At 35.8% G+C, this 14,751-nt stretch overlaps 1 protein-coding gene across 1 annotated transcript in view; it reads right to left on the bottom strand.

The window, feature by feature from the left end:
• The window catches only part of LRRIQ1 (leucine rich repeats and IQ motif containing 1), a 200,692-nt gene that overhangs the window by 62,501 nt on the left and 123,440 nt on the right, over positions 1-14,751 (bottom strand). Inside the window, exons 18-21 of the mRNA XM_068972048.1 lie at positions 9,919-10,008; positions 9,149-9,270; positions 8,531-8,626; positions 8,193-8,275 (exon numbers count right to left, since the gene is read on the bottom strand). Coding sequence (XP_068828149.1) covers positions 8,193-8,275; positions 8,531-8,626; positions 9,149-9,270; positions 9,919-10,008 — 391 coding nt within the window. The remainder of the gene's footprint in view (positions 1-8,192; positions 8,276-8,530; positions 8,627-9,148; positions 9,271-9,918; positions 10,009-14,751) is intronic.

Genomic DNA, 14,751 nt, shown 5'->3' with positions numbered 1-14,751 from the left:
CTGGGCAGCGCAACAAAGGAGCAGCCCCTCGCCGCAACCAGAAGACGCCACACAGCCAAAAACAAATGCGTGTTTTAATAAAAGAGCATTAGTCAAGTCAGGGAAGGTAGATTACTATGGGTTTACGACTGAGCGACTTCACTTTCACTTTATTCTATGATACATTATTATAACCTTTAATTTTTCTACACATTCTCCTTTCTGGCCTTTTCATTTGATCTGTTTGTATTTCCTGACAAGAAATATTATAATTGTACAAAACTAAGTTAGATCCAAGCTCCAATTTTTACTAGTTGTATGATTCTGGACAAATTGGTCCCACCCTCTGCTTCCTTTTTGTCCAATAATATTAACTTTGAAATATTACTGTGCACATTAATTGGGGGCAAAGCATCAAGACAGAAGTGTAGGTAGGGACTCAATAAAGGGCAGCTACTAAACAGATAATTACAACATAAAAAATAATAACATTTCCTGGAAAAGATCTTAAATCATTACTAGAATAAGGTAGGATGTAAAGGAACAGACTATTCGATCCATACTTGACTTCATTTAATTCAATACAGCACAAGAAACCAAAGCAGTGGGTCTTCTCTAAGTTCTCTATACTCCTTTGGGCAAATAATAAGCTCTCCATGACTTTATTTCTTCATATGTGAACCATGGATAATGACAGTACTTTCTTCACACTACTATCATGATTAAATAATTCAACACACAAAATATTTACAAGAGTTGTCTAGTTCTATATTCTCCAGGTAAGAATAATGGAGGGAGTAGCCATTCCCTTCTTCAGAGGATCTTCCCAACCCAGGGATCAAACTTGGGTCTTCTGCACTGCAGGCAGATTCTTTACTGTCTGAGCCACCAGGGAAGCCCTAATTTACTTAATAAGATCATTTTATTCATCAAGAGCACAGAAATAATACTATTTTTATTTCAAAGCATTCTGATTACATCACCTTAAATGGGTTTAAAATAATTCAAGTTGCAAAGGGAATAATAATAAGGAATAATGATAAGAAACCAAAAATATAGTAATTCTAGATGGGAAAAACATCACCTGATTCTAATGGTCCCTGGAGAGACCACCATGAATGATACCATTGCTACCTTCAAAAAATACACAAGTGAGTAAGAAAGCCAGTATATAAGGATATTGTAAAGACCATTCCAAAGTCATTTAAATCTACTCCTCAGCAATCATCAATGGCAGGTCTATGTTGCTGTTTTTTAAATTTTTCTATCTCCAAGTATGACTTGCCCAGTATTTGAGAAATAGGTTGTAAATATATCTTTGTCATTTATTTAGAGAAACCTGTAAGTAAACTGCAGTTCATAGGATCATAAAGAGTCAGATATGACTTAGCAATTGAACAACAATAAGTAAGCTGAGCTTCTATTATGTATGTGGTTCTGTGCTTGACACTTTATATCCATTACTTCATCTAAGTAACAGTTTTCTTTAGGCATTAAAATAGCCGTAAAATTATTTCAACCTCTTGACAGATTTTATGAAATAAAATAATTTTATTTCAATATGTAAAGATCCCGAGCAATCTCTTTACAGTTTCTTTAATCCTAAACTTAGCTCACTGATTTATCTTTCTAATGACATTCATGAAAATCTGAAAATCTGGTTATTATCCATTTTCTCTATGTGCCATTCAGAGCAATAGTATAAAATAAGTTTTATGTTAAGTTTGAATGACTATAGTTCATTATTTAATAATGAGTATTATTTACTAATTTAAATTTGCTTTCTCATGGTAAAGAGTCTGCCTGCAGTGCAGGAGACCCGGGTTCGATCCCTGGGTTGGGAAGATCCTCTGGAGAAGGAAATGGCAACTCACTCCAGTATCCTTGCCTGGAAAATTCCATAGACAAAGGAGCCTGGCAGGCTACAGTCAGTGGGGTCGCAAAGAGTTGGACACGACTGAGCGACTTCACTTTTTTTCTTTCTTTCTCAAATATAGGCTTCCCTGGTGGTTCAGATGGTAGAGAATCTTCATGCAATGCAGGAGACCTGGGTTCAACCAGTGGGTCAGGAATATCCCCTGGAGAAGGGAATGGCTACCCACTCTAGTATTCTTGCCTGGAGAAGTCCATGGACAGGAGCCTAGCAGGCTAGTCTATGAGTTTGCAGAGGTGGGCACAACTGATTGACTAAGACTTTCACTTTTTCTCTAACATATATTTTAAATTACTATAAACTACACACACAGTCATACACATACACGGAGTTATATGCCTTTAGTGATGTTTATCTAACTTACTGCTGATCTGCTTAACAGCTCTTTATTGAACATCTACTACAGTACTTAAATGACTATAAAATACACTAAAATACACTAAATGACTATAATATAGGGCTTCCCTCATAGCTCAGTTGGTAAAGAATCTGCCTGCAATACTGGATACCTGGACTCAGTTTCTGGGTTGGGAAGATCCCCTGGAGAAGGAAACGGCAACCCCCTCCAGTATTCTTACCTGGAGAATCCATGGCAGAGGAGGCTGCAGGCTACAGTCCAAGGGGTCGCAATAGTCGGACACGACTTAGCAACTAAACTGCCACTACGGTATTAGGTTCAGGGAATTTGGTGGGGAACAAGTGGAGACTGGGTCCTCTATGGCTTTAGTGTTCAAATAAGTTTTATTATTGTTTTATTTAGAGCACAATGAAGTAACATTTAATCAAAATTCTTTTAAGTTCCTTTTGGAATCACTGAGGTGAACAAAATAAATCAGCAATAAACTTCACTTTGTCAGTTTTGTCTAAGCTATTTCCTTTTGATCCTTTCTCCTTAACATGTCTTAATTGTCTTATCATTTTGCAACCTGATCTCTTTGCCATAGCTCATGAACGGCTTAATTCATACTAAAAAGTTAGCTTTTATTATTTTCTATATGGCTTAATTCTTGGCTATAACTAAATGGTTCCAACACAGTCTCAAGCTTTTCTCTTCATTCACATGGGATCAGCAAATATTTATTGAATGCTTTCCATGTACTTGACACTGTGCTAGGCATTATCAACAGCTGCGAGATGATTCTTATTCCTAGTAATGTGTGTGTACACATGTGTGTGTGCCCAGTTGTGTCTGATTCTTTGCCACCCCATAGACTGTAGCCCACAAGGCTCCTCTGTCCTTAGTATTTCCCGGGAAAGAATACTGGAGTGGGAGCCATCTCCAGGGGAACTTCCTGACTCAGGGATTGAACCCAGGTCGTCTGCATTGCAGGCAGATTCTTTACCACTGAGCCATCTGGAAAGCCCAATATCCCTAATGGGAGTTCTATCTTTATAATGAAATTACCTTCTTTTCTTCATCTGGTTTATCTTTCTTCTAACTCTGAAATTTGATATGCATAAATATGATAAATATTGGAAAGCCATCTTATGTTTTCATCCTTACATTCTTAGCCCTTAAACTTCCCATTCATTCTCCACTAAAATCCCTACACACAGACCTCTCCTCTTTGAAGAAAGCTCCACATCAAATCCAATCACTCACTCTCTTTCTCTATCTGGCTCATCTCAGTTTTGCTACCAATTATGATATTTTTAGGATATTGACCCTTAGATTTTCAATAAACCAGCAACTCTCACTTCACACATGATGTTCTTCATTGCAGTACTAACCTCCAAACTTCACTGGCTATCTGCTAAATTCCTACCCAGATCACCAAATTCTGAAATCACTTTTGTCCATGACGTGACAACAAGAGGACCAAAAAAAAAAAAAAACAACCCAAAAAAACACAAAAAACCCACCAAACACAAGATCAGTCATCACTGGCTCACACCTAGGTCCATCATGAGGGAAAGAGCAACGACTTACTACAGATAACGATTAGAACCCAATGCTAAACTGAGTAAACCATGGTAACTCCTCACAATTTTAGATTCCGTCCTATGGCTTTCAATTAATTCCTCCTCACCCTTCTTCCCATCCTCTCTCTTCTGGCAGATGACCTAATTTATCCTAATGGAAGTCACCAATATTAAAAGTCCTCCGAAGGCTTCCCACACTGTTTGCTTTTCTTAGCCCCTTGTTTCTCTGCTAATCAGTAACCTGACTGGTATTTCTCTCCTATCTGCTGCTGCTGCTAAGTCACTTCAGTCATGTTTGACTCTCTGCGACCCCATAGAGGGCAACCCACCAGGCTCCCCTGTCCCTGGGATTCTCCAGGCAAGAACACTGGAGTGGGTTGCCATTTCCTTCTCCAATGCATGAAAGTGAAAAGTGAAAGTGAAGTCACTCAGTCATGTCTGACTCTTAGTGACCCCATGGTCTGCAGCCCACCAGGCTCCTCCGTCCATGGGATTTCCCAGGCAATACTGGAGTAGGCTGCCATTGCCTTGCTCCTATCTGCAACTTTCTTCAAATAACTAACCTCCTACCTTTTGTCCTATGTTCACTCTCATCTTAATCAAATATTATTGACATAACCCTTGGTTAAATAAATATATCTACAAGATACAAACAGGAAATATTTTTAAGACCATCATCAACAACTGAGCAACTTGCTCTAAGTTTTTTCACAGTATGAAATTTGGATTAATGCTTCCATACTTCTATACTTATGCCCCACCGCCTTGAGGATTACTGCTTTGTTAGACTGAAGGGATTCCATTTAATTTTCTCTTCTCTGACTGTCCCATCTGACACTCTCCCTACACCCAGGAGACCAGCATTCAATCTCTGGGTTGGGAATATCCCCTGGAGAAGAAAACGGCTACTCACTCTAGTATTCCTGCCTGGAGAATTCCATGGACAGAGGAGGCCGGAAAAAATAGATGTGATTATAAATTAATGATAAGTGTCAGATAAAAGCTAAACAAGTACTTGGAAAAAACAAACAAACAAACAAACAAACAAATGGGGCTTCCCTGGCGGCTTAAACAGTAAAGAATCTGCTGCAATGCAGGAGATCTGGGTTTAATCCCTGAGTTGCGAATATCCCCTGAAGAAGGAAACGGCAACCCACTCCAGTCCCCTTGCCTGGAGAATTCCATGGACAGAGGAGCCTGGCGGGCTACAGTCCATGGGATCACAAGGGGTCAGACAGGACTGACTGACTACACCCACAGAGCTGGTTGTCTCCCGCAGTTTTATGAACAATGTTGCCCTCTGGTGGCCTGAAATTTTCAAGTTGGCAAGTTGGACATGTAAGAGATACACATATATAACTGTATATTTGAAAATTACTAGTAAAATTTAAAGTATTTAACAGAATTAAAATGTTTAAAATATAATTTAAATGCATTAAGTAATAAAAGTTTAAAATTATGGCCATTAGAGTCAAATTGAAAGGGAAAGAAAGTGAATGTCAAAGAAAGTGAAATTCGCTCAGTCACGTACGACTCTTTACTATACAGTCCATGGAGCTCTCCAGGCCAGAAAACTGGGGTGGGTAGCCTTTCCCTTTTCCAGGGGATCTTCCCAACCCGGGATCAAACCTAGGTCTCCTACATTGCAGGCAGATTCTTTACCAGCTGAGTCACAGGGGAAGCCCAAGAATACTGGAGTGGGTAGCCTATCCTTTCTCCAGTGGATCTTCCCGACCCAGGAATCGAACTCGGGTCTCTTGCATTGCAGGCGGATTGTTTACCAACTAAGCTATAAGGGAAGCCCAAATTAGTTAATAGCATGTCACAACTCATTAATTAATTGCATACAGTAATTGATTGCATTAACACTAGAAAAAATTTTATTCTATAAGAAGAAAGACAGTTACAGAGTCTTAAATTATTTGCTCACATATGCAAAAAGACATAAATGCTACATCATCTACCTACTAAAGATTAAAATATAATTGTACAGGATCCCACTGATGTTCTTTTTCATCTTTAATCTTACCTTGACTATATCTATTCTGGATATATGTGGTGAAGGGGGAGTAGAGAAAAAGAGTAAGAAGGATTTAAAGGTCATCATTTTGTTTTACACTTCAGAATGCAAATTTCTGAAAATTGGTTTCATTTCATCAATCTGATAGTGTTTTGATAAAATATTATTTTGAGAAACAAAACAAAAGCTTAATATAAAGACGCAAAACCTCACACAATAATAAGAATGTGATTTGGCTTACAATCATGTAACTAGAGTAAATATCTCTATAAAAATTATATGATTGCCATTTTGGATCTTTACCTAACAGGTCATACTTAATGACCACTGGCAAAATGCTAAATTTAAGATATACGTGTTACCTTGAATATCTGGTTATCCTTTTTCTTTTGTTACCCTATCATGCCCCCTTGTGACAGATAAGAAGAAGTTTAACTTTTGCTTCATAATATTATGTCTAATTTTTGGCCACACAATGATTTTTATTTTTATTTTTGTTTAGCATATATTCCTTATTAAAATTTTTCTAAAAATATTACCTACTATACTGATTTATTAAAAATGTACTCAACCTAATAAAAAAACCTCAATTACTAGAAATAGCAAGAAAGACCTATATATTTTCAGAGACAGTCTAACAAGACAAAATTTTCCTTAGCTTCCCTATCACAGACTATTGCAAATACTATAAATAATTTAAAAAATTAGATCTTGAACATAAATAATAAATATGTGTTGAACATTGGCTCAATCAGTTTTTAAGCTACTTTTGGTATTTGAACTTGCTCCAGGAATTTCAGTAACTTTTATTAATCTCAAAACAGTTTTTAAATGTTGCTTTTGATACTGTTGAAAGTGAGGAGAAATATCCATCAAAGCAATATAACATTATCAAACTACCCTGAATTACTGCACTGAATTCCACTTCCCTAGAATTGAAGGAGAGTCTCACTATTTTTAAGGGTTTTGGGGTTATATTTCCCTCGGTAACCACCACAGAGGGTTCAGGTCACAGAGCCCGGATGGACTGGGTAGGAGTTTACAACAAAAGAGTACAGGATGCATGAAACAATCTGATCACAAAGCAAATACTGACATTTTCTCTAAAAAGGATTGATATTTTAATTCTTTAAATGTAAAAATCTTTGAGTACACACAAAAAATCACACTTATCTTAAACAGATAAAAGATAGAATTAAGATATCACTCTATAAGGCCAAAAAAGGAAAGTTGAACACTTATGAATATAAAAATGAGTCATCAGTAATTTATCAATGGCTAGTAACTGCTGTGTTAACAAATATCAGTTATTCCTCAGAAACCAACAGTATCTTGGTTATTTTGTTTCTAAAAATTATATATGTATATACACACACACATATATTTCTTAGAATTCTAGAATTGAATTGATCAAAGTAATAAATAGAAAATTAATAAAGGTAAAAATTAATCTGAGTGTTTCTTTTTATACTGGTATAAGCTAGAACTATAGGATAAATACAGACTCCTTGCTTGTCTCAGGAGTAATGGTACTTTTATGGAAACATTTCACTGACATTAAGATTTTTATAAAGAAAATTGATGAATGAGAGAAAGCAGATAGAAAAGAATGTCATGTTACTTATATTGAGCCTATGAGTCCACGAGTAAACACAAAGTTATATGAAATATACAAATACCTTAAATTGTCTTAATTATAGCTATAAATTCATTAACCACCTATTTCTTGCTCTAATATCTACAAATTACTCCACATATTAAGTAATTTTAATAAAATAACTAGAGGTGTCCAAATAAAGACAAATGACTTAAAGAGCCTGGCAAGTGGGACAGAAGAAAGATGCCTTTGAACATTTTGCAAGTTCAGCATAACCACAAAAGATATACATTGTGCTCCCTTCCCAAAGTGTCAAAGCTGATATTCATGGAACTGATAAATGCACGGAAATAGTTTATAGACTAATCAAGCCATTTAAAAACACACAAAGGAATAAGCATGTGAAGCAGATGCTCTTTAGAACCACCATTTGCTGAGACGAACCAGCTTAGAAAGCAATTACAGCATAATTCTCAGTGCACAATAGATAGAATAATCAATAGCAAAGCAGACAAGAAACAGGGGAAAGTAAAAATAGTATTTAAGAGTATAATAAATCATTAAATGCAATATCATAAATTTCTCTACATTTTTCTTATTATTTTTATGTAATATTACCTTAGACAGTCTCATATAGGTGCATTTTATTTCTATGCTTATTAAATACAATTTGCTAAAAATAGTTTAGATGATTATCTTTTCAATGTCAGATACACAGTTATTGAGCATTGATTACCCACCTAATTTTTTCCTTAATTTCTTTGATTTCATTTTCTGTGCTCTCTTCAGCATCTGCTGAGCAGTAGAAATATCCTTAAAACCCCTATTAAAAGATCAAATTTAATAAAGGCAAAAATCCTCAGACTATATTTATATTATGCATATACATATAAACATACATATCTGAATTATATCATACCAAAACAAATTTGAATTTCCACTTAAGAATCTAAATTTAACAGAGGTATAGTTTCTTAAAAACTAATAGAGATATTCTTGAAATCTTGAAAAATACCTGTTTTGGATATTTAAAAGTATCTAAATTTCTTAATATGTTAGTGTTAAATGAACTACATACCATTCTTCTGAAATTTTTTCTTCTTTTTCAGACTTTAGCAGGCTCTTTCTGCTAGTCTTTGCTTCAGGTGGTTTGGATAAAGTTCTATTTTCTGATCTAGCAATAGGACAAAAACCACACTTGACTGAATCAACACAAGTATATCAGCACTTTTTAAAACTACAAGCTGTTTATGTCGTCTCACACTTGGAAATAAAATATATTTAAGTTACAGAAAAAACTTTATCTTGTAAAGTAATAAAAGTCAGCCATTAATTTAAAATGTTTACATTTCAATTACTTGAAGCATATTTCAATCCTATTGTCGAAAGAAACAACATTGGAATTTTTATTCTAACTCTTATCTCTACCTATACAGCAGTATTTAAAAGTCCATTTGTATACAACAGTTAATAATATTATTTCACTGACACTTTGTATTTGCTTTAATGAATGTACGTCACACATTTTTCTTACACTGAAAACTTCATAAAATCATTAAAATTTTAATACAAATGCTCTACCATGTTCTAAACAAGCAAATTCATACACATTTTCATAATCTTCCTATTTTTGTAAGGAGTATAATATTTTGTCATTCATTTAAGTTTGATCCTCTAAAAGAGCAATTTAGCTTACCTGCTATTAAATTGTGTGTGTTCTGATGAAAGCAAATTTTCTTTCTCATTACATAGCCATGCTTGAGCTGGATGACTTGGTAAATTAAGTGAAGTATCATCATATTTTAAGATTCCGGAGAACTTTCCAGAAAAAAATGTACATACATATAAATAAATTGAAAAAAATCTAACATTTATATTGTATTACTTTACATGCATATTACTGAGTAGTTTAAGAAAAACTTATATAAAAATTAAAAATTGTAATAAAATGAAATTTATAGACTAGCCATACAAATGTCCTTTCTTGCTGTGGTGAGAGGTATGCTTTTTGTATAGTTTGCATATACAAAATGATTAATTGAAAAGATCATTAAAAAATTCAGAAAACAAAAACTTCAAAGATTATCAAATAAATAACAGATATTACAGTCTATTGACCTCTGACTGAGAATCTTCAGCTGTTGCCCTTTTAATGCATATTTTTGTATTTTTAAAGTGCTGTAAACGAGTGATTTTATGCAGCTGAAGCATATCATATTTTTTTTTTTTTTTTGCTACTGTGAAATAAAGTGTTGAAAGAAATCCAAAATAAAGAAAAAAAAATTAGGAGCAAATGAAAGAAAACCTACATGAAAAATTACATCTGGGGATGAGGAGGAAGTCAGAGGCTTCTAAAAGTAATTGTGTTTTTCAAGTCAATAAATTGTATTATTAATCACTGCAGCATAGCATAACCTTAAGAAATGAGCAAAGATCGAGCACTAAGAGATTTCCATGACATGTTACCTTTGGCCAGTGCAGCTGGTTTGGAAGAAGCAGTGTTTGTGAAGGGAAGCGGGCGGAATCTAAAGCAAGCCATTCCTTCTCTAAGGCAGCCTGAACAAATAACATTAATGTACATAATTTAGTTTGCATAACTTTTATAAATATTCTTTTAAACTGTCTTACACACTACCAATGTTAAGAAAGTATATCAGCATTTCTACTTGGAGGAAAATTTGCTGCTTGCTCTCGTTATGAATCTGTTTAATGCAAACATTCTAAAAAAATGGGATAAAATTTTTCATCCCCAAGTAGAATAAAGTGAAACCTTGAGTACTCACATGTTCTAAAAAATGAGAAGTACAGATTGTTCGGTGTATTTAACTGTTTGAGAACAAGGACTCTGAGCCAACTCTAGATGTAACGGAAGGACATAATTGTTTAACTTTTTTTATGCAAATTATAATATTTTCCATCAAACCTCACTATTTAAAATTTATATTATTTTAACATATTAGTATCACTTTTTCAGAAAATACTATCTGTAAGTTAGCTTTTACTTAATTTTAGTTCAAAATTTCACAAATTTTCTGAATATATGGAAAAAAAGAATTTTGTGGCAATATATGGAACATGGTTCCTGATACTATATTCTCTAATTCAAAGGTTTGAATGATAAAAATATAAAATTTGAAATGATTTTAAGTCACTTCATTCTTCATCTTATAAGATTTTTATTCCATTTAGGTAATTTCCAAACTTTTTATCTTTCTACAATGGAACTGTCCTAGTTACACTAGTATTGTATAATTTAGGATATCATTATCTAAATTTTATTTGCTTGGCTTATCTAATATGGTTTAAATAATATTCTTTGGCTCTATAATTTTTAAGAAATCTTTAAGAAAAAAGGATGGTCAGAATACCAATGAACTTGATTTTTAAAAGTTTCTAAAATGATCAAACATATTTATGTTTTAAAAACTGGAATGACTATAAGCTAAGACTTAAATTCAGTTTTCCATTTATATAGCTTCAGTGTTTCTTGACTGTCTCTTGAAAGACCACTGGAAAGGCAAGACTAAGACATTCGGACTACAGACCAGCAGTGCAAGGGCAGACCATTGTTTATATAATTCAGTCTTAGGAAATCTCATCAAATTTATGTTATCTGAATATCTATGTAAAAAGAACACAGTTGTGCGCCAGTACATTGTTCCACCTGCGAAGAGATTATTAACACATATGTCACAGTTATATCTTGTTATACCTGGCTTAAGTATATATATCTGACTTAAGAGGGGCTGCTGCTGCTGCTACTAAATGCAAAATTGCAAGCAGTATGCATAGCTGAGATTTTTTAATTATTTATTTTGTATGACAATTCAAGGAAAATTTAGTTCTATCCCAGGAAAGATCAAGGTCCAAGACATATCAGTTATTGTTAAATTAATATTCTTATTCTGTAAAACTGCTAAAATGAAGAGATGTGGAAACAATACTACAAAAGGCAAAATGCCAGAGGATTCTGGGATCATGGTGGGTTAGGGAGCACCAGGAACCTGTCTTCCAACCTACACAACAACTGAACCCGCAGAATCTGTCTAGTATAACCATTTTAGAAGTCTAGAGTGTACTGAAGGCTTGTAATGCCCTGGGGAAAATGGTTAATTTTGGTCAATGTCAACTCTTAGCACAGTAACAGCTACCTATCTTCCATTCCCCAGCCCCAAGGCAGGCAGTCATTCATGTGGAAGATCTCCAGGGGATCTTCCCAAACCTGGGATCAAACCCAGTTCTCCCATATTTCAGGCAGATTCTTTACCAGCTGAGCCACAAGGGAAGCCCAAGAAGCCTGAAGTAGGTAGCCTAACCCTTCTCCAGCAGATCTTCCCAACCCAGGAACTGAACTGGGGTTTCCTGCATTGCTTATTTGCATATGTATATCTAACATTTTTCATGCCAACTAGCATAATCCTTTCATTTAACATGTGAAACTAGAATCAGACTTGCTCTAAGCCACAGGTTACTTAGAGTTGAATAAGTCCTACAGATTCTAAAGCAATGTCTTGATCTTGTTTTCTTTCTATAATCCCTGACTCTGAGCCCCAACAGTTTCTTCTTCTTCTACCCAAGTTGACTCATGCCATTTTCAAAATAATCCTTTCTAACATTTCTTGATAACTTTTGTTGCACCTCAGAATCCTTAAAATCCTTGGAAAGTTGGCCAATTATGAATTTCAAAACACACTTTCTAAACCCTCCCTTCCATTATCAATGTTGATACCTTTTCAATTATTTATTAGCTAACTTCAGCCATATGGCTGTGGCCCTTGAAATTCATCTGTATAATTTTTCTGTTTTCTGAACCATTAGAGCCCGACAGTTATATGCCTTTTTCACAAAAGCTAACTCAACAATGAGCTGATAGACTGACTTCACAACTCTCACTTCCTTCTGTCCACATGCCTGGATAAGGCAATTTGATCAGTTATGTGGCTGTCCTCAGAAAGGGATCATACCCTTGCAGCTACTTCTTATGTAATAATTATGCAAAAATACATGGAGGATGACACAGACCTATTTTGACAGCTCAGGATTTTCTCTTGATCATTCCTAGGCATGGAATATATTTCTTTCCCTAATAGGAAGTTCCAGGCCAGCTTGATTGACACATTCTTAGGGTGAAGCCTGACAAAAAGAGGCTTAGGGTATACAAACTTAATTCTGGTTAAGTTTTATAAAAATGCACTTGTTCCTCTTCTGAACGCTTCCAGACAAAAGGTCTAGGTGCGAATAGAGAATCATTTTAATCACCACATTAAAAATGTGAAGTTATAGCTACTAAAACGGGATACACAATCCAGTTAGAATCACTTCTTAAACTAGGAGAACTACTCATATCTTTGAAAAGAAAACCTCAGATTCTGAGAGGTATAGGGAAAGGAAGGACATTAATGAACTTCTGTCCTTCAGAACTACTCTTGAAACCTCCCACCATAAGAAAAATGCCCTTATGGGGCCCTCCCAAACCTGTGCAAACACCTTAAATTTAACTCACAGTTGGGCCTGCCACCCCCTTCCAGGAGTCTCTGACTACACTGTGACAGTCATTTTCCTTAAGTCTATCACGACATCGGGTGATGGCCCCAGATCCTGCACCAGTCCCTGCTTCCACCTCCTCATAAAACACCTCTGGATTCTTAGTCTTCCTATGGTGTGGACGAATGCCACCTGGAAGGTGTCCTGGTCATATATCACCTTCAAATGTTTAAGAAAACACCACTATCGCCTTGAAAGCATTCAAGTAGGTCTCAATTCACTGGCCAGGGTTGTTTTAGATGGCAGAATTGCCTTAGAATTCTTCTTTGAGGGTTAAGAAAGAGTCTGTGTAATAGCTAAGACTTCCAGCTGTACCTGGAATAAAGCTGAAGTCCAATAGGAAGTTCAATGCACAAGCTTAAAGAGGAAATGCCTGGGTCAGTTCACTTCAATCGCTCAGTTGTTTCCAACTCTTTGCAAATACATGGACTGCACACGCCAGGCCTCTCTGTCCATCACCAACTCCCGGAGCTTGCTCAAACTCATGTCCATCAAGTCAGTAATGCCATCTAGTCATCTCACCCTCTATCGTCCCCTTCTCCTCCTGCCTTCAATCTTTCCCAGCATCAGAGTCTTTCCCAGTGACACAGTTCTTCCCATCAGGTGGCTAAAGTATTGGAGTTTCAGCTTCAGTATCAGTCCTTCTAATGAATATTCAGGACTGATTTCTTTTAGGATTGACTGGTTGGATCCCCTTGCAGTCCAAAGGACTCTCAAGAGTATTCTCCAATACCACAGTTCAAAAGCATCAATTTTTCAGCACTCAGCGTTCTTTATGGTCCACCTCGCACATCCATACATGACTACTGGAAAAACCATAGCTTTGACTAGACAGGCCTTTGTTGGTAAAGTAATGTCTGTATTTAAAATGCTGTCTAGGTTGGTCATAGCTTTTCTTCCAAGAAGCAAGTGTCTTTTCATTTCATGGCTGCAGTCACCATCTGTAGTGATTTTGGAGCCCCAATAATAAAGTCTGTCACTGTTTCCATTGTTTCCCCATCTATTTGCCATGAAGTGACAGGACTGGATGCCATGATCCTCGTTTTTTAAATGTTGAGCTTTAAGCCAGCTTTTTCACTCTCCTCTTTCAACTTCATCAAGAGGCTTTTTAGTTCCTCTTCACTTTCTGCCATAAAGGTGGTGTCATCCGCATATCTGAGATTACTGATATTTCTCCTGGTAATCTTGATTCCAGCTTGTGATTCATCCAGTCCAGAATTTCTCATGATGTACTCTGCATATAAGTTAAATAAGCAGGTGACAACATATAGTGTTGACATACTCCTTTCCCAATTTGGAACCAGTTGGTCGTTCCATGTCCAGTTCTAACTATTGCTTCTTGACCTGCATACAGATTTCACAGGAGGCAGGTCAGGTGGTCTGGTATTCCTATCACTTTAAGAATTTTCTGCAGTTCATTGTGATCCACACAGTCAAGGGCTTTGGCACAGTCAATAAAGCAGAGGTAGATGTTTTTTCTGGAACTCTCTTTCTTTTTTGATGATCCAACAGATGTGGGCAATTTGATCTCTGGTTCCCCTGAATTTTCTAAATCGAGCTTAAAGATCTGGAAGTTCACGGTCCATGTACTGTTGAAGCCTGGCTTGGAGAATTTTGAGCATTACTTTGCTAGTGTGTGAGATGAGTGCAATTGTACAGTAGTTTGAGCATTCTTTGGCATTGGCTTTCTTTGGGATCGGAATGAAAACTGACATTTTCCAGGCCTGTGGCCACTGCTGAGTTTTCCAAATTTGC

This window comes from Capricornis sumatraensis, chromosome 4, assembly GCF_032405125.1.
Source record: "Capricornis sumatraensis isolate serow.1 chromosome 4, serow.2, whole genome shotgun sequence".
NCBI lineage: Eukaryota > Metazoa > Chordata > Mammalia > Artiodactyla > Bovidae > Capricornis > Capricornis sumatraensis.
Note: the sequence above shows the minus strand (reverse complement) of the source record. Positions and strands in the feature narration are given on the sequence as shown.